Here is a 26,269-nt window from a genome sequence, read left to right on the forward strand (position 1 = left end):
ACTGAAAATTCAATACACCACTCACTTCACTCGTGTCACACTTTGGTCTTCTAAAAGTAAAGCGGTGTGATGGGCTCTGTTTGTGCTCTGCCTGTTGAGTGAAAGGTTCAGCTTCCATGTACACAACACACCTGCAGATCAGCACAAGCCTGACAGCACTGCTCACATGTGCTATTTGAAGCTATCAGAATACTGTTTCCAACCTTTCAACCATAAAGCAAACTTTTTTAGTGTAATTGATTAGTATGCTGCATGACTGAAAGAAATACAGTATAGTCCTAAAACTTAAAACATTCAGTCTGGCACACACTATTAGAGCTGCAAGCCATAACAAACCAATTTTCAATGCTTTAATACAATGCTAGACTACTTAATGCTGCAGAAGAAAACCACTGTGTAGTTAACACTAATCAAAAGTGACTGATAAAGGTTACATGAAGATGAAGGACAGTATTTCCAATGGCACTGTTACAGGATGACAATTTTTTCTCATACACACATGCAGTATAAAAATGAAGCCTAAAGGCTCAAGCCCTGGAGGACAGGCATATGTTTTCCTGGGAGCATCTGGATAATTTGTCTTCATGTTTACAATCTTGAGGCTGTAGAGTACGCTTCCTTTAACTTATGTCCTACCACTCCTGTTCAGAGCCTCCCTCAAGACTGAATGAGCAGCACAACTCACAACCGCACAAATTAAATAGGAGGGCTCCGCCAGCTCCTTGTCCCACCTTTCTTTCTCCTATGAGGACACTGACAGAGCCAATCTAAGATAAATACTGAATTTAAATCTTCGTTGTGTAGCAGCAAATTTAGTTGAGCCATTTGTCCTCAGTAACTGCTAGTTCTGCACAAACATCATGCTAGTTTGCACTTATGTCATTCAGCTACAAACACTGAAGACTTCACTGAAGAAAATATGATGATATCATATTTTCCAAGAAATGGGTAATTAAACACTCACATATTTAGACAGATCAGAGTTAAGCTTTGTACTGAGCCAGACATCGTCAGCCTTCACAGAGCTCATGTGCAGGAGAAGTTCTTCAGCAATCTCAGAACCCCATACAAACACGTGTGGTGTCCTACATTGATATGCAGACCCAATGGTGGTGCTTTTTTATGTCCTGTGCAGATTCAGTTTCATCAACGTATCTCCAAAAAGCTTAAATTAAGTTCAAAATCTAGCCTTAAGCCTCAATAACTAAATTTGTCACCTATTAATATCTATCCTTTTAGTATTGTTCCTACTTCGCTCTATTTACAAGTGTGGCATCATCCAGGCTTGCAAATGACAGAAAAGAAAAAAAAATCTTATAATTTTAAAAGCTCTTATTAAGTTACCAAGTAATCAACTTGATATTGATAATCTGTTCTGTCATAGGGTCTTGCAAGCTATTACAGCAGTCCTTTTTTACACACTTTTTCACATTTGACGGTTAATTCCACGTAAGTTTTATTGGTATGCATTCTCTGCACTGTTGTCATGCGTATAAAAAGAAGCACAGGAGCTATTAATGTCTAACCTGACACCAAAAGTAATCCCCTGTCTGACCTATGGATTTAATTGTCTATAAATAAGCTGCCCAGGCAATAAGTACTGTATATTCCTATAAAGAGACAACTGGCTGCTGAGTGCAATTGAGTAGAATAACGATTGTTTGTAATGAAGTGCTGCCATGCAGCAGACTGACTTTCTATTTTGCTAAAAATTGTTTGCTCTGCAAAAAAACACAAAAATTATGTAAATAAGCCCTAGAGCTACTTTCACATTAACAACTCATCAGCTGCTATTTCACTAGTTTTCTTTTTTGAGACTGCTAGCTCATCCAGTACATGTGGAACAAGATGAGATGGTCCACCAAGCAGTGTCAATCTCTCTTTTACAGCCTTTTTCAGGTCTTTGGGAACACTAGTTCCTACTGTGATCACAGGTGTGTGCAAGTCTGGAACTACGCTGCCTCTCATGCTTGTCAGGAAGAAACATGCTTTTGATGTCGTCTTAATTTTCTCACAGTTGGAAGGGAAACTTACTTCAATTCAAAATAACAACACACACTGAAGACAAAAATACACTTTCTAATTTAAAAACAAAACAAAGTGCATTTCTTTAGCCATTGCTAATAAAAAGGTTTCGAGAAATTCTTCATTTTGTTGCTCAAAATCATACTTGGGATGCCTAATTATCCTGTTGCCACACAATCTGCAGGTGCTCATTTTCTTCCACAGCTGTGGTGGTTTGAATCACGAGATCAGTGCAGAAATATACAGGTTTACCTCAAGCCCAGATCCTTGGCTCTCAGGAGGCTCTTAGAAGAGGACACATACCACTTTGCATTTGCTCTTGATCTTCCTAGATAAGGTACAACATATTTATGCACACACCTTTCACTTGTGTCTCCTTCACTCATTCAGGGAAACTCTGTGAATGGTCTTTTATGTATGAGACTTCATTCTGCTCTCATTGGTTCCTAACAGGCCTAATTCCAATGAAAATGTATTTGTAAAACAAGAGTACAGCTGATCCATGACTCATGGGGACCAATGCTAAAGTCTGCCTGAAGTCTGTGCCAAAGAGTTTTGTGCCAAGGTCTTAAACCACACAAGAAGCAGGGAGAAGGAACATGGATATATAAATCTGTACAAGATCTCTGGAAAGGAATCACAGAATTTGTTCATGTAACATAATTTTAAGAACAAAATAATGTCAGAATCATTAAAAATATTTTTGTTCATGCTATTATAGGAACACTAATGAACTGTCATGTTCCAGTGCACAGGCTATTGCAACAGGAGGCAGAAAGGACTTATTTCTTCTGATTGTTTATACACCCAAAACTGCAGAGATAAGTCTAGGGAAAGCTGCACACTCCTTTGAAAAATCAAATATTGACTGGAATGAAACAGCCAACTTGCTGAATTATGTATCAGAATCACTATGACAAACCTTTTGTTTCTATGTAAAGACTCAGCATCCCAGATAGTTACTCATTTGACAAAGGAGATATTTAAAAGGATGTGTATGAGAATTTCACATCTCATTTTCTAAAACTGTAAATAAGCACCAGCTAATTAAATTGTTTTCAAATAACAGCTAACATCAACATTCACCATTTAAGTTATGCTTATCATAAGATCCTATCAAGATAAATGGAAGTACTTGTTATCTAGGGAAACCATTCTAGAATTATTGCATATCCTTCCAGAAGATTACAGCACGGGTACCTCAGTGCTCTGTAATCCTCACCAAGTTAGTACGATCATATATGGCATACACTTTTTTAATTGGAAGGACAGAATTAGTGTCTACAGTCATAAATAAGACTTCTAGAGTTATAAAAACACACTGAAAAAAAAAGCAACATAATACAGTCCATTTAGAGTTCACGGCCATTCACATTATTGTGACATTTGAGGTATTCCTTGAAAAGGAAAAGGCACAAGCAATGTTGATGGATCCGGATGTACAGAATCACAGAAGCTTGTCCAGTTATCTTAATGCCCTGTTGAAGAAAAATACACATTTCAGCACAATCATTTTTCCTATATCTCTATATTGTCTGGGCTTCAAGGTGAGCGCAAATTCACATTGCTTCAAATCCGCCCACATCACCCTCCCCACTTAGCTACCTCTTTGGGTTTGTAAAGGCATGGAGCCAACCAGCATGCAGATAGATAACTGTCTCTCTTGTGGAAAGGGGAACAAGTTTTACTTACTATAGACCAGGCCAAAGCAAAGGCAACCAGCAAAAGGAAAGCATGTGCCAGTGGTCTGAGCAGACTGAAAAGTAAGCCATCTTCAGACACAGAAATTTCTGCCCCTTTACATACGCAGAGAAAGGGCTACTCATTTTAAGAACAAGACTTGGACAAGTATTTAAGAGTCAATGACATTCAGCATATTATTTCACCTCTTTGCTTAGTCTTTCAAGGTCTTAATGTGAAAATCATGAATCACTAAGAACTAATATTGCCACCTACTTGGACTTCCACTTCTCTGTGGTGAAGGACTACGGCTTCGAGATAACTGCAAGACAAACAGAATGGGGAATTCAGGTGTGCCAAAGATCTGTACCCAAGAAAGGCATCTGGGGACCCATCAACACTGAGAAAATTTGCATACTTTACTCTTCAGTGCAACTCCAGGGGTACAACATCAAATTCAACAAGTCCCTAGTGTTGCTGAGTTTAAAATATCTGATGCTTTTTAGACTACCAGCATTCAGCTGAGGCTTACGTGAGACAGAAGAGGACTCACACTACGGCTGCGATTCTGACTTCTACTTCTGCTCCTGTGAGACCACTACAAGAGAAGAGATTAGCAAACCTCTTTTAAGACAGAATATTTACAAAAAGCAGACTCTGCAAGCAGACTTGTCATGCTGGGACAAGGTGTGAGAACACAGAACAAACACTAAATACAGTGGATTTTCTTCCTAAAAAAAAGGCTCTGTCAACAGCAGCACAACTCTTATTCCATGACCAATTTATTAAAGTAAATTGAACCATTCATCTTAAACACAGGATGAGAATTTAAATCTGACATTTGACATACACCACTCCAGCCACATGGGGAACAATCAAGAATTCATCTTTTCAAATTTGAAAAATAAGCTTAAATCCAATTACTTCCCTTAACATGATCATTTTAAAATAGAGTTTAAATCTAATGACTTCTCTTAGTACATTCCTCGAGGAAAGTACGTACCAGAGCTCCTCTTTTTGTGACTGCTTCTCCCTTCACGATCACAACATCATTTTCCATCAGAGCAGGCCATACATGATAGGCCACCAAGGCAGCTGTGTAATCTGAGTCAACACTACGATGATACCTGTAGTAACACAGTGCATAAGAAATATCAGTGGGTAAGTGTAATATGATGCTTCAACTTACCAAGGCTGATAAAAAGCAGAATATTAGTATAGCTAATAAGCATCTTTCTTGACATTATTTGCATATCAGAAAAATAAGTTTTCTTTAAGTGAACCCATAAAAGAAATCCATTTGCAAGCCAGACTTGGTAGAACAGTTCAGATGGGTGGGAGGCTATGTACTTATATATACCCCACAGAAGTCAAGGCCCTTGGGTCCACTGACAGATTAAATCTCCTGAGCAGTTTTTTGACAGTCACAGTCATCACATCTTCCTGAAATATCTTGTCAAAATGAGACCCTTATAAAGGATATTACTGAAATATTCAGGATACGAGGATCTCAATTTATGGTCAAGATTATGTGACACAAGAGGCAATTTTACTAGTAAAATCCTCAGATAATGATAATGAAACATTGACTTTCCTAAAAATTATTTGGAAGGGCTGTATTAATGCAGCAGATATATATTAACTCCCAAACTCTGCAAAATTGGCTGAGTAATAAATGCCTGGTTTTGCATATTCAAACTGAAAACAAATACCAAAAAAATGAAACAGAAAATAGCAATGCTTATATACATTACTAAAGTATATACAGTAGCAACTCATATAGAACAACATCATAAATAAGCAAGAAATTCTGCTATAAGATAAAATGTGGTTTGTTCAGACCTTTTATGGCCTGAACTAAGCTCTTTAATGCTACCACACCTAACACCTATTTCAATTTCCACAAATTTCGCTCTGTAGCAATGTAGCACACACCTATGCTATATACATAAATGTATCTATGCCACATATTTACCTATAAAGGTAGATAGATAGATTTAGGCTTACATGTTCATACACACGCACACACATCTCCCACACAGAAATACATACACATTTTTTGAAGGCCACACACATTAAGCAGGTGGATAAAGCATCTGAAGACTATACTCTAGCATTGCTGCCTTCTTAGTTCAGCCAGTTGCTTTGGATATAAAATATCTAACTGATCAGTATTTGGACAGTTCTAGTCATGTATGACTGTGTACTCTGTTAAAGGGTTACTTTTATTTTTATTTCTCTTCTTGGCCTCTCAAGTTCCTCTCATTTCAGCTCCATTCTATTTTATTATCAGAAGCCTCCCTATTTCTGCACCATTTCTTGCTTTCAAGAGCAGCTTTGCTTGAGCTATCAATCCCATTATCTTTCCTGAAGGCCTGGGAATACCCTGTCAGCCAACACAGCAATCAGCCCAAACCCCATGGAAAAAAAAAAAAAAAAAAAACTATGTTATGGTGTGTATTTTCTTTAAAAAAAATCCCATCTCTAAAAGGCATGTTCCTTTTTTCTCTCAGCTCTAAACTAGAAGAGACAGGAGCATATTATAATCCATATGTCATATATCAGCCACAGCCTGAAAATCACAGTACAGATGCTGATAGATCTTGGTATCAGCCACCAACAGCCAGATGTCAGTAAAAATGACTTACCAAATGGACTAGAGAAACAGTGCAGGCATTTTATAAACACTGGACACAGACAGAGACTAAGCAGGGAAAGGAAGAACAATAATTTTCCTCTGAAAAGATAAATTTAATAAACTCAAGAGATCAAAGTTTATCCAGGAAGTTGCTATGCTGCTCGTTAAAGAATAAGCTATAAATGCTAGCCTATATCCCAGCATTTCTATACCATTATAAACTTTAAAAACATAGGGAATTCACCACAGACCAGGAATATTTGTGCCAAATTAGCATTCATCAATCCTAAACCTTCAAATTAGTTAGGAAAGAAACAGACTGTGCAATCTGATGGATTTTTTCCATCTTTGATTTTTATAACAAGAGTCTCAATGAAAATAGGGCGTTCTTACTTGGTCTCACTGAAGAACTCACCATCCATACCAAAGGCAACATCAAGAGGAGGAGTGAGTGTCTGCATTGAAAAAGCCACACGGCATAGCTCTCGAATAAAACTGCTGATGACGGCAAAATCACATTCTGGTGTGGATGAAATCTTTGGGTTGATGTTCATAGAGCGAATTACTTCCTGAAAATAAACATGACTGAGTAATTAGAGATCACCACTACTTTTATTCGTGGGAAAGTAAGGAAATCCATCTGAAATATGACTCTCAGTTTTCTACACTTAAAAATCAGTATAAATGGCTCTCAGAATTGTTATCTTAGGTTATTCCAGAAAATATTAGCTTCAGAAAGCTAGAGAAACAGAAATAGAGTTACATCATTGACATTGGTATTAGGAGGGAGATACCATTTTTCAGCACAGAGCTTAAGAAAAATAATAAAATTCACCTTATATTTATGTGATTAATACAGTAACACTGTATCTTACCAACACTATTATTCTGACAGAGATATTATAGTCATAGGCAAATAAAACAATTGACAACCAGGCCATAACAATATTATTCTGGAAAATAAACTGCTACAAGACATAAAATCCATGCAATAAACTTCTCTTCCTGCTCCAGGGTACACTGCATTTCTAGTTGACACAGTGAATTTATTAGCTACTGAAACAGATCAACACACCCCTTCCCTGCTGCCCTTGACTTACATTGACGCTGGCTTGAACATCATACAGATCCTCATGGCGAACTATATAATCCATAACGGTGTCTTCAAGTGACTCAGGCCCCGAATGTCCTATAGATAATGTCTTTCTTACACGCATTTTGAACTGCCTGTAGGCCATCTTTGCTGCATGGAAAGACTCCTGGAAATATATAGAACGTCCAGTTAAATCCAGGAGACTTCAAGGTCAGATTTTTGTCAATCTGAAAGGATGACTTTAACACGGTGTTATACTTTTAAGGAGGAAGATAAAACACTGCTGTAGAGGTGATGGCTGAAAATATCCCTCTTCTGGGGGGACTTCTCTGACGAAATCAAGTTGTGATTTATTTTTCAAAGGTGGGATTGAAAAGCTTTCCAGGTAACATTCCACTTGCATGTAGGATACACAGACACACATACACACACAATAGAAATACATTCCAAGACATCAAGAGCAGAATTTAATAACTGCATTTAGGTGCTACAGCCTAACTTGCCAGACAGCAATACTTCTTGTTGGTTGGGAAGAATGTCTGGGTAAAGACACTTGTCGAAAAAGAAACTGCAGTAAGCTAGATGTGCTTGGGATCACACTCAGTAAAAGATGCACTACCTCTCTGACACAGGTATGTACTATGTGAATTTCATTAGATGAGAAAATTAAACACAGAACAATGAGAACAAATTTCTTCAGGCTGAGCTCACAGTAAACATGAGGTATGTAGGTAATTTCAAGGGACCCAATAAAACTAGAAAAACATATAGCTACAGGCAAGAGGGAATCATGACATGAAACATTTTCAGCTCTGTATAATGTAATATTTCCAAAAGTATTCATTTACGTGGAACAGCGATGCTTAGTGCAGGAATCATCTACCTATAAAGCCACTCCGAATTTTCTCATGAGTCTTTCTTAGCACACGTACTGCAGATCACTGACCCTGTTCTAATGCAGGGGCAAGATAGACATAAAAGGACATTAACTAAGTTTAATGTAAAAGTGGGAGGGAAGGAGAAGAAAAATGAGAAATTTTCTTTTTTGTACTTCACAAACACAACGCAATCCAATCCAGCCATAGTATTTTATGAAATGAGAAATGTTTTCTTTCCTTACCACTGCTGCGGTGTATATTATCCTCTGCACCATCTCCATATCACTGATGTACGTCCTCAAAATTCTCTCTGCATCAAAGCGATCTTTAGAATAAATGTCCCCAAAGCGAGCAACCAGGAAGGCGTGACGTGAAGCATTTGTGCTCCTGGCTCGGCCAGGTGAGCAGCTCCTGAGGGGAAGAGGACTAGGTGACCTGCTCCTGATGCGCCTCGGGGAAGGAGAGCGGCTCCGTGCAATCCTAGGGGAGACACGTAACAAAACAAGAGTCACTTCAGCACCAGCAGATGCCTTGGCCTACTGGCAGCTTTACATCAATTCAATTATCATCAGGGACACTGAGATTTAAGGCCAAAATAATCAAAGAAGTAAAGCTGCGGCTGATTTAGCATGCAGGCATTTGTGTCAGTGTACTTCATGGGCTAGACCCTAACTGATAAAATAAAGCAATTTCCAAAAATGTATAAAGCTATTCACTTTGTTCTGGGTAAACACACTTTTAACTACAAAAACCATATATTTCTCTTCCAGCATCACTGAAAAGCTGTGATGTTAAACAAATGAGAATAGTAATTTCTTTCCCTTAATGGTGCAGTATGCAAAGAGGACTTGCAAACAAAAATGGCCCTACCTGCTCTGCAAAACAGACTTCTGGGCATCCAGGATAGAAAGCTCATCCCGCAACCTTTCAATCTGCTGCTCACAGTCATTCAGATGATCTAACCTTCTCAGAGAGTCCTCCTCCTGGGCACGGGAAGCCTTTAGACTTAACCACATGGAATAAAGTCAGTCACGAGATGCCCTTCTACCAACAGCGCAAACCATCTATCAATTAACCCTTATCAAATGAGAACAGAAAAGGACACTCTGTGCTGAAATACAATAAGATTAAAACATAAAAAAAACCAATACTCTTAAGTACACTTTCAAGTGTAAAGATGCCCTGTGGCAGGAGACTGGATACACTGCACTACATTACAGGAGAAATGACTGGCTAAGTTCTGGTGTCCTTGAGCTACCTAAGATCATGAGGTGAAAGAAAAACTTTGGTTCCTTTCTCATACTCTTACTCATCTAGAGTCAGAACTTGTAGGAAATTCTGGGAAAGAAAATGGAGCTGATAGTTATTTTCTCACATCAGGTCTTCAGGTACTTTTCTTTGATTATTCTGCTCAGAAGACATCACTAATGCTGTTATTTGAATAATATCAGAAGTAAATGATTCCTCTTCTGCTCTTCCTCCCCCCAACCAAGAAGTGTTTCTCAAACATCTGCAGGTTTACCATCTACTGTTTACTCTCACATAATGTTAGGAAGCATCTCAACACCTCCACTTCCCCTCCTAGCACAAATATTACTGTCGCTTTCCTCTTTCTAAAAAAAAATACCAATGCTTTCTATTCATTTTGGAGGCCTCCCTTCTCTTTACTAAAGAGCACTGGTGAGATTTTCCAGTCTGAACCGATGAAAGTTATTACGCCTATCAATTGGCAAGCTTCCTGCTCAGGAGAAGCTGCAGGAAAGCTTTAAGGGGCAGGACTGAGAAGGCCACAGGTGATAAGGCCAGCAAATCTGTCACGACTGTCCTTCCAATCCAGTTAGGAAAAGCTGCAGATACAGAACAGTGCTTTATATCCACTCTTATTTCCAGTTAAGGCTAGAATCCATTCCTTAGTGTTTGAAATTCCACCATTCCAACTATTATAATATGGTTACCTTCAACCACTTTCCTAGGAGAAAAAACAACAGCTTGAGAACTCCTGTCAAATATTTGCCTAACGCTCTTTGGATAACGGCATCTCACTCCTAACCTCCAGTTTAGAACAATTCAGTAGTAACCAGGACCCTCCCCATTCCACCACTCCTTTAAGCGTGACTCACACAGAAATTCAAGGCAAGAACAACTCCACTTATGTCTTTTCCCCATTTTTTTTCTCTATTTTTAAGAGTCCTCCCTGACAGAGAAAATACAACCTCCTAAAGTCACTGATTTAAGGCATCATATAGAATGTCAATAATTATAATCACGTTTATCAAAACTTCTTTCTGCTAACCTATATAGTAAGTCCTCTATAAAGCAGATGAAGCCAGAAAAGTCCTCATGACCTTATTTTCTTCAGCAAGTTGTCTGGTTTCACTCAGTTTGATTATACCTTGGCAAAACTCCAAATATCCAAGGAGTGAACTTTAATTTATAATAGGACTAACAGGATTTTGTTCAGTCTGCATGTAACAACAGGTTTCTCAGGGGAGACCCTGAAAAACTTCCAATTATTATTAAATATTGATTACTATTAAAAAAAAAAACTATTTTTGTTCATAATTCTGCAGCAAAAAGCTAAATCCTGTTATAATGCATATCCCAATATAACAAAAACTTACACTGACTCTACAGGTTAATTACATTGAGCCTAGAACACATCTGCTCTAACAGCCCAGGAGAAAGAGATGTCTGGCAAAAAAATGATTTAAGTATACAAGACAGACACACTACAGACAAGACAAATGAGATCAACAGCTATTCCAAAAAGAAAGAAGAGTCAAAAGCAAAGGACAGTCCTGGCAAACTGCTATATCAGTAAAACAGATAAACAGATACAGATAAATAGATAAAAAGATAGATAGATAAACCTGCCCTAGGTGTCACAGGCAGGTGAAGACTAGGCAAATCTGAATCATTTGAGTTGGAAGGGACCCTTAAAGATCACCTAGCCCAACTCTCCTGCGATTTTGAAAAGCTGTTTCAAAGAACACAGATATTGCTTCAATCAGAAGTTCAGAACCCAGGCAAAAGACACAAAGACAGAGTTGTCAGCTAAACTGAGGGTGAACAAGAACAGTAAGGACGTGGAGATTCCAGAAATCCTGAATTCACAGAAAGACAGGAATATTTTATTGTCTGTTATTAGTACAAATGTCAACATGAATTTCCATGCAGCGTGCATTAAGACCTACACAGGGAATTTGTGAGAGGCTTTGTTCTCTACTAATTGCTTTCATCTGGAAAACAGGGATCAGGTTTCATCTAAGAACTGAAATATTAATATGAGCTACTTTTCAGCCAAAAAAAAAAATCAAAAAGAAAAATATTTTAGGGGAATATGGGTCTATCTTCCACATATCCATTCAAACTGTTAAAGTCTGAAGTGACGAACACCTACCAGGGAAAGTCCACAAGTGAAATCCATTAATGAATATTATTCCAGAAGCAATGATAGGCATTTAGAACCTCAACAACTCTTTCACATTCTTTTCTGATAACATAGCCATAAAAAAAACAGGGCTACATTTTGTAACAGTGAGGAATTATAACTGCTTCTAGAACTATGGATCTAGCCACAACAGAAAATTAGTTTTAAAGGCCACTGCACTGAAGCGGAATGGGAAGTCCCCCCAGCTGCTCTATTACTGATCCAGATTAACTCTCCAGATGTGACCAAGACACTTAGAAATTACAAATTTTTTTTAAAGCAGAGATGGCAGCACTACTAATACCCATGTCCAGTTCTGTGCAGACAGTCAAAAGGATTTGGAAAACAGTCTGAAAAGAAAAGCCTTATAAATAACTTTACCTTAATACAGAGAGACCAAAATGTTTTCTATTTTCAAGAGCACCTTAGCAGGAAATCTGTGTTTGCAGTTCTCTACATTTCAAATATGGTTCGCTCCATTAATTTTATCTGCAAGACTGAATGCTATCAACCTGATCACTTCAAAGTAACCCTTCCTCTAACCTAAAGAGAAAAGGATATAAGTTCAGCAAGAATAAAGTTTCTTCTCACTTGGAATGATTTGTGCTAATTCTTCCTAGAAAGCAGAGGAAAAAAGCTCCAGGATGTCAAGGACCTAGACATATTTTCTCTATAGCATAGGACAGTGTAGTAGAATAAACAGCATCCATTCAGGTAGAAGAAAGACAGTCTTTGCACGCTGACTTTCTGCCACAAATGCTGCAAGATTAGATTTTTCTTACACTGCTCTTAGCTGAATAATTTCATCTGCTGCTGTCAAAAGAGTAGTGGCCAATTGGGTCTTTGTGTCTTCAAGAGCCAACTGGGTTTGTGCCAGACTGCAAGAAAAATTAATAACCTTCATGGCAAAGGCAGAGATTCCACCAGAGAATTTAATATGACTGTTTCAGCAGACCAAATCTGTACCTATTTAACATATGAAAACCATCACAGTGGGCTTTGTGCAGGCTATCAGTACACGGAATAGTTTATAAAAGTCATATCTGACTAAGCAATAACAGAATTATTTTGCTACAAGCTGTATTTTTTTCATTAAGGCTCAACTACTTTCTTCATCTACTCCAACAATTTATAGTGCTCAGAATGACTTCACTGTCTGTAAATGGGGTATCATGGGACACGAATTCTCTTTCTTTTGCATCTGTCCTCTGCTATCAGTAACTACACAATAATGGTTCTGTAGCATCATTCATCCTGAAAGGATGAAAACACCACTTCACTCCTGCCTGAAATACCTACAATTATCTCTTCTGAACTTCCTGCCTTCCACAGTCCTGCCTTTGCAAACCACAGCCAGCCCCTCTGTAACCTGACTGCACAAAGAAATGCAGCCCACAAAGCTGTGAAGAATCTTTGCCATTTCTTATGGAACAAGCCTAAACCTGCCTTGTTTTGTACCGCAAACTGCCACACACTCCATCTCTTGCGGTGATTAAGTTTCCTTGTATTTCTCAACTTGACCATCCAACACTTCTCCCCAGCTCAGCAAATAAAGTCTATCCACACAGGAGCATAGGACGAAGCGTTTCACACTTAAATCAACCTTTGTATACACAGAACTTCATATGTACATAGAACCACAGAATAGCTGAGGTTGGCAGGGAGCTCTGAAGCTTGTCTGGTCCAACCCATGCTAAGTAGGGACACACAGAGCATGCTGCCCTTTTGAAGATCTCCAAGGAGACCACAACAGTGCTCAATTGCCTGCACAGCGAAGAAGTGCTTCCCGATGTTCAGAGAAAATCTTTTCTGTTTCAGTTTGTGCCCACTGCCTCTTGTCTCCTCCTCTAGCACCCAGCACCACCGAGAAGAGATTGGCTCCATTTTCTTTACACTCTCTCCCCAGGTATTTATTTATATACATTTATAGGATCCACTAATCATACAATTAAATCAAGCTACAACGCCATGCCATGGCAGGGCTGCCTCCCGTCAGATCAGGCTGCCCAGGGCCCCATCCAAGCTGGTCTTGAATGCCTTCAGAGATGGGGCATCCACAGCTTCTCTGGGCAGCCTGTGCCAGTGCATCACCACTCTGATTTCCTACAGCTCTTCTCAATAGTCAAAAATATCAACACATGACAACTCCTTTGCTTATTAAATCTTCCAGGCTGGAATTATTTTTGCAAGATTACCTAATTCTGACAAATTTGTTGGAAGAGGGGATTGAGCGCAACCTCAGTAGGTTTGCAGATGACACCAAGTCGGGAGGAAGCATGGATCTGCCTGAGAGTAGGAAGGCCCAAGAGAGGGACTAACTGAGGCCAATGGGACAAAGTTCAACAAGACTAAATGCTGGGTCACAACAACCCCATGCAATGCTACAGACTTGGGGCAGAGTGACTGGGAGAATGAACAGAGGAAAAGGATCTGTGTGTTGATTGACAGCCAGCTAAACATGAGCAGCATCCCCAGGTGCCCTAGGAGGCCAATGGCTTGTATTAGAAAGAGCACAGCCACCAGGAGCAGGGAGGTGATCCTTCCTCTGTGTTCAGCACTGAAGAGGTCACACCTCAAGAACTATGTTCAGTTTTGGGCCCCTCGCTACAAGAAAGACATAAAGGCCCTGGAGGTCCAGAAAAGGGCAAGGAAGCTGTGACGGGTTTGGAGCACAAGCCTTACAGGGAGTGGCTGAGGGAACTGGGATTGCTTAGTGTGGAGGAGGCTCAGGGGAGACCTGAGCTCTTTACAATGACCTGAAAGGAGGTTTCAGCGAGGTGGGGGTTGACCTCTTCTCCCAGGTAACAGTCACAGGATGAGATAACAGTCATAACGGCCCTAAGTTGCACCAGGGGAGGTAGAGGTAGGACAGTAAGAAAAATTTCTTCTCTGAAAGAGCAGTAATGCATTGGAACAGGCTGCCCAGGGAGGTGGTAGAGTTACCATCCCTGGGGGTTTTCAAGAAAGGCATAGATGCAGCACTGAGGGACATGTTTTAGTAAGCATACAGTGATGGGTGTACAGCTGGACTAGATGATCTCAGAGGTCTTTTCCAGCCTTAATGATTCTAAGGAATGCAAGAACAAAATAACCTTCTCTTTTTCCAGATGTTGTGGAGCCCTTCTCTGTTTCAGCTTTTCACTTCTGATACTTAATGTATATTGACCATAAGAATTTTTTGTTGCCTTATCTTCTTATCAAGCAGATGCACAGATCTTTAATTCAGAGGTGACCGAGAGACTTCTTTGATAGTCAAAAATCAAAATGCCTACATTTATCCAAGATCCAGACACTAATATGAAAGTAGGAGGTATGTGCCAGATTAGGATCCATGATGAAATATTCTTTCCACTGAACTGCTTTCTCAAATCTAGCTTACACAGTTTGCAGTCCTGAGAACTTGATATTCTTGGGATTTCTTAAATAGAAACATTAACTTATATCCCTTTTTGTATTAACCAAATGATCAATGATTTTGTGATCCTAAGATTGTGAACATTCATTTTTCTCACACTAAATAGAATACATTGGAAAATGTCTGTCACTTGGAGTGACATCTGAAATGTTCTTGGAAGTGGCACAAGCTGGACCAATTTGTTTATTAAGCAGACAAGTTATTTTGCAACTACAGTGCTCCATAAAATGTGCTTCATGCAACCCAAAAACGGTTCATTCCCAGTGGCTTATGTGAAAATCTGCCTTTCTTCCTTCATCTTACCATAATGGCTTTTGATCTTAGAAATCCACGTACCAACTACATACTAATGATGATATGCTCTGCATCCCTCAATAATGATTGCACTGTAACTACTCTACTTTTTATCAATGTTTGCTTAGCCTGTAAAAGTCAATGAACTATAATTTAAGTGAGATGGTTATGTTCTATACAAAACTCTTGTCTGGAATACTGCCGTGTTTGCCAACACTTCTTCCAGAAGCAAAACCTATCAGGTCAATTGAGGAATTTAAGTATGACTGTATCACCTGTTCCTCACTTTAAACACAAATGGACAATATTCTGAAACACTGATTTTAAGCCAGAAATGAATAATTCTACAAATCTTCCAGTATTTAAGCATCAATAGAAGAAAGTATTGTAGGGGGAGAAGGTGGGGAGGGGAGGGATTCTTATGAGGAGTTAATTCCCAGATAATTCCCCTACTCTTGCTGCACATGGTTGAGCTCCAGACGAGTTGAAGTCAGTTCTTCCTGCAGGTCCTGCAGCTGTAAAGTCTGACTGGTGGCCAGCTGCCTCAGTTTTCTCTCTGTCTCAATTGAATCCTACAGTGGAACAAAATAACAGTTTCAACATTATACCTTGCAGAATCCTTCAATAACATAGCGATCTTAGCATGCATGTTTCTAAACAGTTCAGTAAAGATCACAGAATCATAGAATTACTCAGGTTGGAAAGGACCTCAAAGATCATCAAGTCCAACCGCAGCCTAACCACAGTACCCTATCAAATTTACACCATACAATTCCCTTAAAAATAAGTTTCCTACCTACCTGATTCAAGAAGAGGCCAGTTTCAAAGAGTCTTCCTGAAGTAGCATGGGAAAACCAAGTCCCTAACCATGGCAGGAGACGAGTTTTTATTGTATCTACACCTGCATAATGCCCACCTAGGAAAACACAAGCATTAGGAAACTGTGAGACACTTACACGGAGAGACAGAGCTTAAAAAGATGGCAGATGTGAAATGTGCCAGTAATAAGGCAAGGCACTGACTTACTTTCTCGAGATGTCTCATTGAGGATTGTGAAGAGCTGCCCTTGAATCACAGATGTCATTTCTATTAATTCACAACACTGGTTCAGATTTTGATCACAGGAATTGATCTGTAAATTAAATGGTATTAATAGATCTGCCTGGGATTTCTTGCATAGAATGATTCCTGTTGTGATCCTGACATTAAAGGGCTGGCTCTTTATGTGGCTTTCCTATTATTATTATTGTCACATTTCCACAGCTATTTCTTACTGTACCCTTCAGAATAATCATCTTCAGAACACTCATCTTCAGAACAATCACATTCACAGAATCACAGAATTGTTTGAGTTGGAAGGAGCCCTTACGGGTTATCTCGTCCAACCCCCCTGCAATGAACAGGGACACCTACAGCTAGCTCAGGTTGTTCAGAGTCCCATCCAGCCTGACCTTGAATGCCTCCAGGGATGGGGCATCCACCACCTCTCTGGTCAACCCGTCCAGTGCTTCACTACCTTCACTGTAAGTGTTGCTGATAAACACATAGGTTACACATCAGGATTCCATGGCCCCATTGAATCACCACTGGAGAAAACTTACTCCTTTCCCCAGTGACAAACAAGCTGCAACCATAAATAAAAGAATATAAAGATGCATTTTAACTCTTTTAACAGAGTTTTTGTACAAAGTATGACAGGAGACTGCTGGATGAATAAAGATTAATTCAAAGTACGATTTTATGTACTAGCTGAAGTAACACAAAGAAGGCCGTTTTCTTTTTCACTTTATCAGCAGCCACAAGAGCTCTTTGTAGTTTTACCTGATCTAAGAGTTATCAGCTGAAACAAGTAATGCTTAAGGCTGGGCAAATCCCAGCATTAAGCTAGGAAACAACAGAACAGTAAAATTAAATAACTTTCAACAAATACAACTCCCAGAAGGAAATGATGGAGTTCAACCTCTCAGGACACTCCTGCACCTGCCAGGAAAAAAAACACACCCTTTGTACCCACTTCCTTCATCTCTATTTGTAACATGGCTATCATCTTCACCTTGCATTGCCCACCAGGTTCTTATGCTTCAATGGCTCCCTGCAGTTTGTAGGAGCTTTGAAAACAGGAATGGCCCTACCCATACATAGTCACCTCACACCTGAGTGCTGCAGCATGCTTTTTTCTCTGTCCTCAAGTAGTACAGTCTCACCCTGCTAACATTCACCAGAACACCACCGCAAGTTGCATTTTTCTGCCTCATTACACTGACACAATACCCACAGTGCTCCCATCTGCCAGCTCTGCTCCTCACAGCAAGGAGCTGCTCGCCTCCACCTCCAGGACCTGTGGACTACCCTCACCCACCTCCTGTGCTGCTGAGCAGCCCCAAGGCCTGATGCCAGCACCCACGTGCAAGGTAAAAGGTGAGTGCTCCTGTCCCACCTGGTGCCCCCTGCTCTGCAAACCTTTAGCAGCCTCCCTCAAACTACTCCTTAGGATTGCCCTTGGCCAGGAATCCTGCACAAAGGCTGATGGGCACCGTAACCCTACATGCAACAAGGTACGTACAAAAGGGTCGCATCTCTGCTCAAGACCTTCACCCACCGATCACAGCATGCAGGCTGGGGGCAGCCACAGTGCCTTGAAGCACAGGAGTGAGGATGTCGTGGCCATCGTCTCTGCTGAGAATATTTACAACTTCCAAGCCTCAGTTCCCTCCATCCCCACACCTTCCTCCAGATGTAACCCCTCCTGTCCTGCTCAGATGGTGTTGCCCCCTCCACCTCCTGCCCTCTCCTCACACAGCCCCGCTGCTGCCACGTCCCCGAATCCTCGCTCATCCCCTCCCGCCCGCCTCCAGCTTTTTCCTCCCCCTGCAGTTAATCATAGAATCATAGAATCGCTAAGGTTGGAAAAGACCCACAGGATCACCCAGTCCAACCGTTCGCCCATCACCAATGGCTCTTGCTAAACCATGTCCCTCAACACAACATCCAAACGCTCTTTGAACACCACCAGGCTCGGTGACTCCACTACCTCCCTGGGCAGCCCATTCCAGTGCCTGACCACCCTCTCAGAGAAGCAGTATTTCCTAACGTCCAGCATGAACCTCCCCTGGTCCAGTTTGAAGCCATTCCCTCTCCTATCACTAGTCACATGAGAGAAGAGGCTGACCCCCAGCTCACTCCAACCTCCCTTCAGGTAGTTATAGAGAGCAATAAGGTCTCCCCTGAGCCTCCTCTTCTCCAGACTGAACAATCCCAGCTCCTTCAGCCGCTCCTCATAAGGTCTGTGCTCCAGACCCCTCACCAGCTTTGTTGCCCTCCTCTGGACACGCTCCAGGGCCTCGATGTCTTTTTTACAGCGAGGGGCCCAAAACTGAACACAGTACTCGAGGTGCAGCCGCACCAGTGCTGAGTACAGGGGGACAATTACTTCCCTGTTCCTGCTGGCCACACTATTTCTGATACAAGCCAGGATGCCATCGGCCTTCTTGGCCACCTGGGCACACTGCTGGCTCATGTTCAGCCCAGCGTCAATCAACACCCCCAGGTCCCTTTCCTCTGCACAGTCTTCCAGCCACTTCGCTCCCAGGCCGCTGCGCAGCACTCCCCGAGCACCGAGCACCGTCAGCCCTTCGCTTGGCCGCTGGTTTGCCTCGCGCATCCCAACACCCGCACAGCAAAACTCTCTTTGACTTCGTCTCGGTTACCGCAGCGCACGGATCGCTTCTAGCTTTCCACCCTCGCCACAGGCGCAAGAAAAGTAAAAACGCTGAAGCTGTGCACGGCGGGAGGCCGCAGTGCGTACACGTGCGTGTCCCAAAGCGGCACTCAGAGGGCAGCCGCGATCACCGCGGAACCACAACACGGCGGGCGCCGGGCAACCGCCGCCTCCCGCCGCCCCTGCGGCCCCACGGCCGCGCTGCCCGCGGGTCCCGGGAGGAGGCAGCCGAGGCGGGGACCGCGGCTCTCCGCACCTCATAGTCCTTAGACCAGCTCTCTAATTTCTCTTGCATTAGCCGGCAGCTCTCGGCTTTGGCAAGCTTCTTCAAGCTGCCAGCCATGCTCGTGGGCAGCTCTCTCGCGGGTGGGCCCGTGGTTGGGACGGGCTGCTGTGATCTCGTCGTCCCGTCCTGTCCCGTCCGCCCGGGAGCCCTCCGATGGCAGCACGGGAGGAGCTGGTGTCTCCCGCCGGGGCTCACAGCTGTGGGCGGCGCCGCGGCCCCGCTGCCTTTATAGCCGCGATTGTAACGTAGGCCGGTCGCGGCGGGCGCCAGGACGACGCAAGCAGGGCGCGCTGCGCTTGTGGCAACGGGACGGCCGCCCCGCGGCCCCACTGCCCGCCCCGGCCCGGCCCAGCGTGACGGGGAGCGCAGAGACACGCGGGCACACGGCGCGCCCGCCAGGTGGCGCCATAACACTTCTCTGCCGCCTGCAGCCGCCCTCGCTGCAGCCTGCCCGGGGCGAGCGGTCGCCTCACGGGTACGGGGTGAGGAGGAGGCAGCGACGGAGGAAGGAGCAATGTGCCACCGCACTCCTCCTTTTCATTTCCCAGAGTGGAAAAAAAAAATTAAATATCCCTTTGGCTAAACGCACAGCAATCCATGAGTTATCTGCGAAGGGACCCGTGGCTGGGAACGCTCACGTACGCGCTTCTGAGGGGCTGCTCGCCGTGCGCGTGGATAAACACTTCATTCCAACAGCCTTTTGCCAGCCCCGAACGCTTCGCTGCGGGAAATCCTCGGGGCCGCTCCCCGCCTGACGTCACGGCCGCGTAAGCGTCGCCATGGGCTCGGGGACGCGCGTGAGGGTCACGGCGCTGATCCGCAGCGCAGGGAGCCGCGGGGTCGGTCGGCGTCCTTACGACGAGCAGCGGGCGGTTGGCGGGCGGCCCCGCCGCCTCTCTCCGGCAGGGGGAGTGCGGAGCCGCCGCAGCCGCAGCGGCGGCGGCACCCGGGGAAGATGGCGGCGGCCGCCTCCGAGCAGGTCGGTGCGCGGGGCGCAGCGCGGGCGGCGGGGGGCGGCCGGGCGGGGAGCGCCGCTTTCGCTGTGAGGGGCCGCGCTGCTCTCGGGACGGGGATCCCGGCGGCCAACGGATGTCCCCCTCCGAAAATCTGGGGCCGGCGAGAGGCTGACTGCGTGCCGCGGTCGTGACAGCAGCCGGAGCCCCGCGCACGGGCCTGGGGGACGGGGAAGCGAGCGGAGAGAGTACGTTTTGGAAGTGGGGTGTTCTGACGTGTTGGCGCGGAGCCGTGGCGGTGCCGCGCGGGTGGGAACGCGCCGCTGCCGGGCGGCAGAGCAGCCCGTTACCCGGGCGGTATAAATAGAGCCGCGCGTGAGTCACCGCGCTCGGCTCGCGGCGTGTACGGGAGCGGGGCGCGCTCGGCTGGCTTCGGCACGTCGGTCTGTGCTCACATTAGCAAAATAGCCGGGAAAATCAAGCTTGTTTTCCCTATGAATGTCTGTGAGAGCTTCTGATGTACGCTAATATGACTGTTTGCAGGGATACACCTTGCAACCCAATCACTGCCAACCAGTAAGTTACAGCCAGCCAGGCCCGTTCCGCCTGACAGGTTGGCTGGCAGTGGCTTTATACTGTAAGTACAGAGTGGCAGACTGTAATATAACACAATCCTGGGTAGAATAGAATATATTCCACTGGTCAGTCGTGTATCTTTTGTGTATCCACTTTGGTGGATTTATACGTACCTCGCAACAGCTAACCTGTGCTCTGTATCGTAGCAAAGTTCCAATGGGCCAGTGAAGAAATCTATGCGTGAGAAGGCTGTAGAGCGCAGGAACGTCAATAAGGAGCACAACAGTAACTTTAAGGCTGGATACATTCCAATTGATGAAGACCGACTCCATAAGACAGGCTTACGTGGCAGGAAAGGCAACTTGGCCATCTGCGTGATTGTCCTTCTTTTCATTTTGGCTGTCATCAATCTGATTGTGAGTACAACACTTAGGCTGTAAGCAATGTTAGGATGTATTTCGTTTTTACTGTTTATTAAGAGAAAGAGAACTTGAACTCCAATACGGCTGAAAAGGACATAAAAAGTACTGAAGGAGACTTATAATTCCCTCTCCTCTTTGCTCCTTTGTACTCTGAGTGGGATTAGACAGAAGAATCCTTCCAGTTCAGTCATTAGTGTTTCACTGTCGTGGTCCCAGCATGAACCCACAGGAGCAGGAGCCTTGATGAGAGAGCCTTGATGCTCTCTCTCCCTTCCCCAGACTCCACAACAGGAAATAAACAAAATATTATCAGTGCAGTACAGATGTATCCAGGATACACTGTTAAGCTACCTGTAATATCAAAGTCATCTCTGACAGTGTCTGTTTCTCTTTCAGATTACCCTCGTTATCTGGGCGGTGATTCGAATCGGCCCCAATGGTTGTGACAGCATGGAGTTCCATGAGAGCGGCTTACTGCGGTTTAAGCAAGTTTCTGACATGGGTGTGATACACCCACTGTATAAAAGCACTGTGGGAGGCAGACGGAATGAAGATCTGGTGATCACAGGGAATAATCAGCCCGTAAGTTATATCGTGAATTGGAATCACGCTCGGGTTATTAATAAGCGTAATGTTTGAAGCGTCATTAACCTAAAGGCTCTTGCTTCTGAAGATTGTATTTCAGCAAGGAACGACCAAGCTTAGCGTGGAAAAAGACAAGACTTCCATCACCAGCGATATCGGCATGGAATTTGTTGACCCGCGGACACAAAATACCTTGTTCAGCACTGACTATGAAACTCACGAGTTTCATCTGCCAAATGGAGTTAAGATCTTGAACGTGCAAAAGGCCTCTACGGAGAGGGTATGTCATCTTTAACATCTAAAACATTGGCTTCTGGAAGTACTCTCTGTAAAAGCTAATCACAGAATTGCCTTAGTTGGAGAACACGGAAGAACTTTACTAATTTCATCTTTCATATTTAGAAATTGGACTCAATATAGCTAAATTTAGCACCTCTGACAACCAAACTCACCCTAAAAGTTAGAATAGAAATGAAAACTGACATTATTAAGTGAGCGTAACATCCAGAATACCATGCTGGCTCCAGTCATGGCATTATGAGAGCTTTGTTACTTCATGGCTTCCAGGTTGAGTGCGTTCTTAGTTTGGTTTCTACATTAAATATGCTTTATTTATTAGAGAACCAAAAACCTTTATATTTTTGTATGCATAATGTCAGTCTTAGAATCAGACTAAAACTTCTTTCTTGCACAGCAGTCATAATGAAGGCTTTCCAAACACAATAGTGCACACAGTTCTGTTGTGTAACGCTACTGGAGTGGGGTCAGTGGGTTTACTGAAGGTTGTGTGTGTCTTAGGACCATGAAAAGACAGTGTTTTTCAATTTTTTCCTTATGTTTTCTCTGCTGGCTCACAGTTAAGAAGTATGCAGAGAAAAATAACAAGTAGAACTTTAAATACGTCAGAGGAACAGGCTAAATAAGAACAGAGGAACAAGCTTACATAATCACTCCTTACAAGGAAGGCTGCATTTGCTTGCAGCATTGATTTTGCATCCCAAGCAACTGCCACGTGAGTTACTTTTATCACAATCAAGTGATGCACAGGCAAACTGTGTTCATACCTTCCAAAATTAAGTAAGCCATGCAAGCGTAAATGTGGATAACAAGTAATAACAAGTGGGCAAAATCTTCATAATGGGAGAAGGGCACAAAACACGTTGAAGTTCTTTTATTAAATTATTGAACAATATTTTCAAGATTATTAAAGTTACTCAGATGAATACAAGTGGCACATTATCACTGATCTGTAATACTTGTGTTTGTGTAGATTACTAGCAATGCAACCAGTGACCTAAACATAAAGGTTGATGGCCGTGCTATTGTCCGTGGAAATGAAGGCGTTTTCATCACAGGCAAGACCATTGAGTTCCGAATGGGGGGCAACATGGAGCTTAAAGCAGTAAGTATTTCACAGCAGCATTTTCTGGATGCCTTTCTTTCAAGTCCAAGCTGACAGTAAACTCTTCTAGCTTTGTACCAATTCAAATTTTATATAAAACAGTAATTGATAAAAGCTTGGTGGCAGTCAGCATATTCAATTGGATTTTTTAAAGGTAGATAATTACTATGCTTTTAATTTGTGGTTTAGTAGTGTTCAGGTAATGCTGATTTAATACTGCAAGACACTAAAGTCCCATGAAGGGATTCAAGGTAAGCTATTGGTTTTTTGCACTGAAATGAACACCAAAGGGAACGTATATTCTCTTCCCGAGGCTTTCTTGTGGACAGCGACCTTCAACAGAAGAGCAGACTAAAATTAGTTCATTTCACTTATTTTTAATACGCTGCCTTTGCTTATAGGTCTGTGAAGTGAAGAACTGCCTACCACATTACCACTGCTTTCTCAGTATTGATCTACCACTGGAATAGCAAAGTACAGTGGCTGTAATGGAGAAACCAATGGGTGTTATTCGTGAATTTAATTAAACAATGAAACCTTCTTATATGTTATGTTATATTCTATAGGTTTCTACAACCTTTCTAAGAACATAATTTATTGTTAAACTAGTTTGTCCTTCCTAAAAACTCTCTTTTTTTTCCTTCCCTCTTTAAAGGAGAACAGCATTATCCTGAATGGAACTGTGATGGTCAGCCCGTCGCGACTGCCAAGCTCTTCTTACGGGGAGCAGTTTAACAACGGCAACTGGCTGAGGTTCAAGCTCTGCATGTGTGCAGATGGCACGCTGTTCAAGGTGCAAGTGACAGGGCACAACATGGGTTGTCAGACCTCTGTCAATCCGTGTGGAGCCACGCACTAAAACACAAAGCACTACCAGAAGAGTTCTCCTATGTGTTTACATGTATTTGTATGAAGTAACTGCATGCCTTCAAGGATTTCTGTTTCTACAAGAGTTTATACTAACATTTGTTACGTAATATTTTTAAGCACAGGCTGTTACATTCAGCAGTTTCATGCCATCATTGTGCTAGCCATAATAGCAGCACTGATTCAGTGAGCTTTCAGTTTACGTGCATACTGAAATGCCTTCCTGAATTGGGATCGGCAGAATATGTTTAAAGGAGTGAAGCATAACTGTAAGCAGCAGTGTCTAAGGTCGGGTCTCTTTTTTTCCTGTGAATTGTCAGTATTCAATTCTGAAGTTAAACTGAAGTCTGCAATTCTTTGTGTGATGGTATTGGAGCCCGTGACAACAGAATAACCACAGGTATATCTGCATTTGTCAACAGTGAAACTGTGTCTATGGTGAGCTGAGGCCTTATAAATAAATAACTACTGTAGCCTTAGAACTGCTTTTGTAGAGGGACGGTGTTCTGTGCTAAAAAGAGGTCAGCTCATTATCCTCATCCTTCACCCATGTACTCTTCTGTTTGAAATAGGTTTGCTGTGTGTTTTGTTTTACAGTAGCATCAAGTAATCTAAATAGAGGAGGCCACAATGGTGACTTTGCCAGTCATTTTTTGACAAGTTTTTTTTAGATAAGCACATACTTATCTTCCTAAAAGTTGTGCAGAAGTTAAATGTTAACTTCAGAATTAAATGGGAATATGAATTACCTACCTTTGTTTTATAGGTCTCAAAGTACACTGAATTCCAAAAGACAAGTCAGCTCCTGCTGCCACTGAATTACATTAAAGGTGATGGGAAAGTACAAACATACTAAAGTATGTTTTGCATATGGCCTTCACGAACTTCGTAGTTTTACTACAGTTAATATGTATTAATCATGCTGAAAACATGCATGTTTGTGGTACTAAGCAGTTCCCAATGAGGATGTTTCACCTGAGGAGATAAAATTTACACTTTTAGAACTTGCACTCACTTGATAATGGCACAGTTTGTCACTTTATTTACACACATATAAATGCATATATATATATATGTACCTTATACAATGCTGCTTATATTCATATATATTACTCAAACACACATATACATGCAAATACTGACGTACATAACTGACATTAATTAATACTGGTGCATGTATTTATATATAAATATAAGCAGCAGTGTTCTCAAAGCTGAAATAGTAGAACTTGGTAAACAACAGATACTTCCTTGGTCACGTAGAATACATACAAAGAGCACTTTATAGCTCTTCTCTGCTTGATATCATGCCTATATGCTAGGAATGGATTCCAGACCTATAATTATCCAGAGTTCTTACACTATACACAGCATAGCTGAGAGCTGTGTCACAAAGGTACTCTCAAATCATGGTCTGGAGAATTGATTTTGGAGCGTGGGTTTTAAGTCAAAATGTAGCAAAACCAGTCATATAAATACCAAATGATATGAATTATTGACTTGCTGGCCACTATTTATGCATTGGTAAAGTATTTTGTTGCCTTCATTACACAGTTTGAGAAACGTTGACATCGCATACCCCGCGTTGTGCAGTTATTTGTTGTTTATCTTCTGACTGCCCGAAGTACATTTTTCTATGCTTATTTAAAACACTGTGTGGCACACTATTTATTTCAATCCCACAGATGCAGTTGAAATGCTGTGTTCAACGTGCTTCTGTGTGAGATATCTACTGGGTACACCAAAGCAACCTATAGGTGATGAGTTCTCAGCATCTGTAAAGGCGGTGGTTGCTTCAGTAGCTGGAAGACAATTGCATTTCTAATCTCTGTTTTTAAATGAAATTTGCTTTTAAATGAAAAAATAAATTTTAAGACTCAGCCGTGGTTTGGAGTTGTTATTTGTAAGAACATGGGTTTTTTCTCATTAAAACACGTTTTTGTGTTGACAGTGAAACTCGTATGGCGTTAACTGTAAGTATGAAAATCATTCCACAGCTATTTGTCA

At 42.3% G+C, this 26,269-nt stretch overlaps 2 protein-coding genes across 16 annotated transcripts; one reads left to right on the forward strand and one right to left on the reverse strand.

Moving 5' to 3' along the window:
* Positions 1-3,371: 3,371 nt before the first annotated feature.
* On the reverse strand, positions 3,372-20,406 carry SPATA18 (spermatogenesis associated 18). 12 transcript variants are annotated; one of them, NM_001396399.1, is given in 12 exon segments: positions 3,372-3,503; positions 3,982-4,027; positions 4,238-4,303; positions 4,709-4,832; positions 6,737-6,912; positions 7,444-7,602; positions 8,557-8,794; positions 9,185-9,319; positions 15,907-16,025; positions 16,254-16,369; positions 16,480-16,585; positions 20,100-20,182. In NM_001396399.1, coding segments are annotated over 11 exon segments (1,245 nt in total). In that variant the 5' UTR covers positions 16,538-16,585; positions 20,100-20,182; the 3' UTR covers positions 3,372-3,495.
* On the forward strand, positions 20,144-26,142 carry SGCB (sarcoglycan beta). 4 transcript variants are annotated; one of them, NM_001397005.1, is made up of 6 exons: positions 20,144-20,224; positions 21,193-21,402; positions 21,805-21,990; positions 22,082-22,273; positions 23,264-23,395; positions 24,051-26,142. In NM_001397005.1, exons 2-6 carry the CDS (start codon positions 21,223-21,225, stop codon positions 24,252-24,254), a joined length of 894 nt encoding a protein of 297 aa, NP_001383934.1. In that variant the 5' UTR covers positions 20,144-20,224; positions 21,193-21,222; the 3' UTR covers positions 24,255-26,142. The 4 variants fall into 4 exon arrangements, with proteins under 4 accessions (NP_001383934.1, NP_001026326.1, NP_001383932.1 ...); NM_001031155.2 differs by having other exon boundaries at positions 20,210-20,254; NM_001397003.1 differs by lacking the exon at positions 20,144-20,224 and adding an exon at positions 20,384-20,436.
* Positions 26,143-26,269: the final 127 nt, after the last annotated feature.

This window comes from Gallus gallus, chromosome 4 (genome assembly GCF_016699485.2).
Source record: "Gallus gallus isolate bGalGal1 chromosome 4, bGalGal1.mat.broiler.GRCg7b, whole genome shotgun sequence".
NCBI lineage: Eukaryota > Metazoa > Chordata > Aves > Galliformes > Phasianidae > Gallus > Gallus gallus.

What these genes read in the sequence shown, in the direction of transcription:
- SPATA18 (XM_004936030.5), bottom strand. Translation starts at nt 19,514, where the DNA reads ATGGCTGGCAGCTTGAAGAAGCTTGCCAAAGCCGAGAGCTGCCGGCTA. An exon ending in CTGGCCTCTTCTTGAATCAG is followed by an intron (nt 16,026 to 16,253) that starts GTAGGTAGGAAA and finishes GTTCCACTGTAG; the next exon opens with GATTCAATTGAGACAGAGAG. An exon ending in TCACAAAAAGAGGAGCTCTG is followed by an intron (nt 4,304 to 4,708) that starts GTACGTACTTTC and finishes CTTCTCTTGTAG; the next exon opens with TGGTCTCACAGGAGCAGAAG.
- SGCB (NM_001397003.1), top strand. Translation starts at nt 20,413, where the DNA reads ATGGCGGCGGCCGCCTCCGAGCAG. An exon ending in CGGCGGCCGCCTCCGAGCAG is followed by an intron (nt 20,437 to 21,192) that starts GTCGGTGCGCGG and finishes TCTGTATCGTAG; the next exon opens with CAAAGTTCCAATGGGCCAGT. An exon ending in TGGCTGTCATCAATCTGATT is followed by an intron (nt 21,403 to 21,804) that starts GTGAGTACAACA and finishes TTTCTCTTTCAG; the next exon opens with ATTACCCTCGTTATCTGGGC.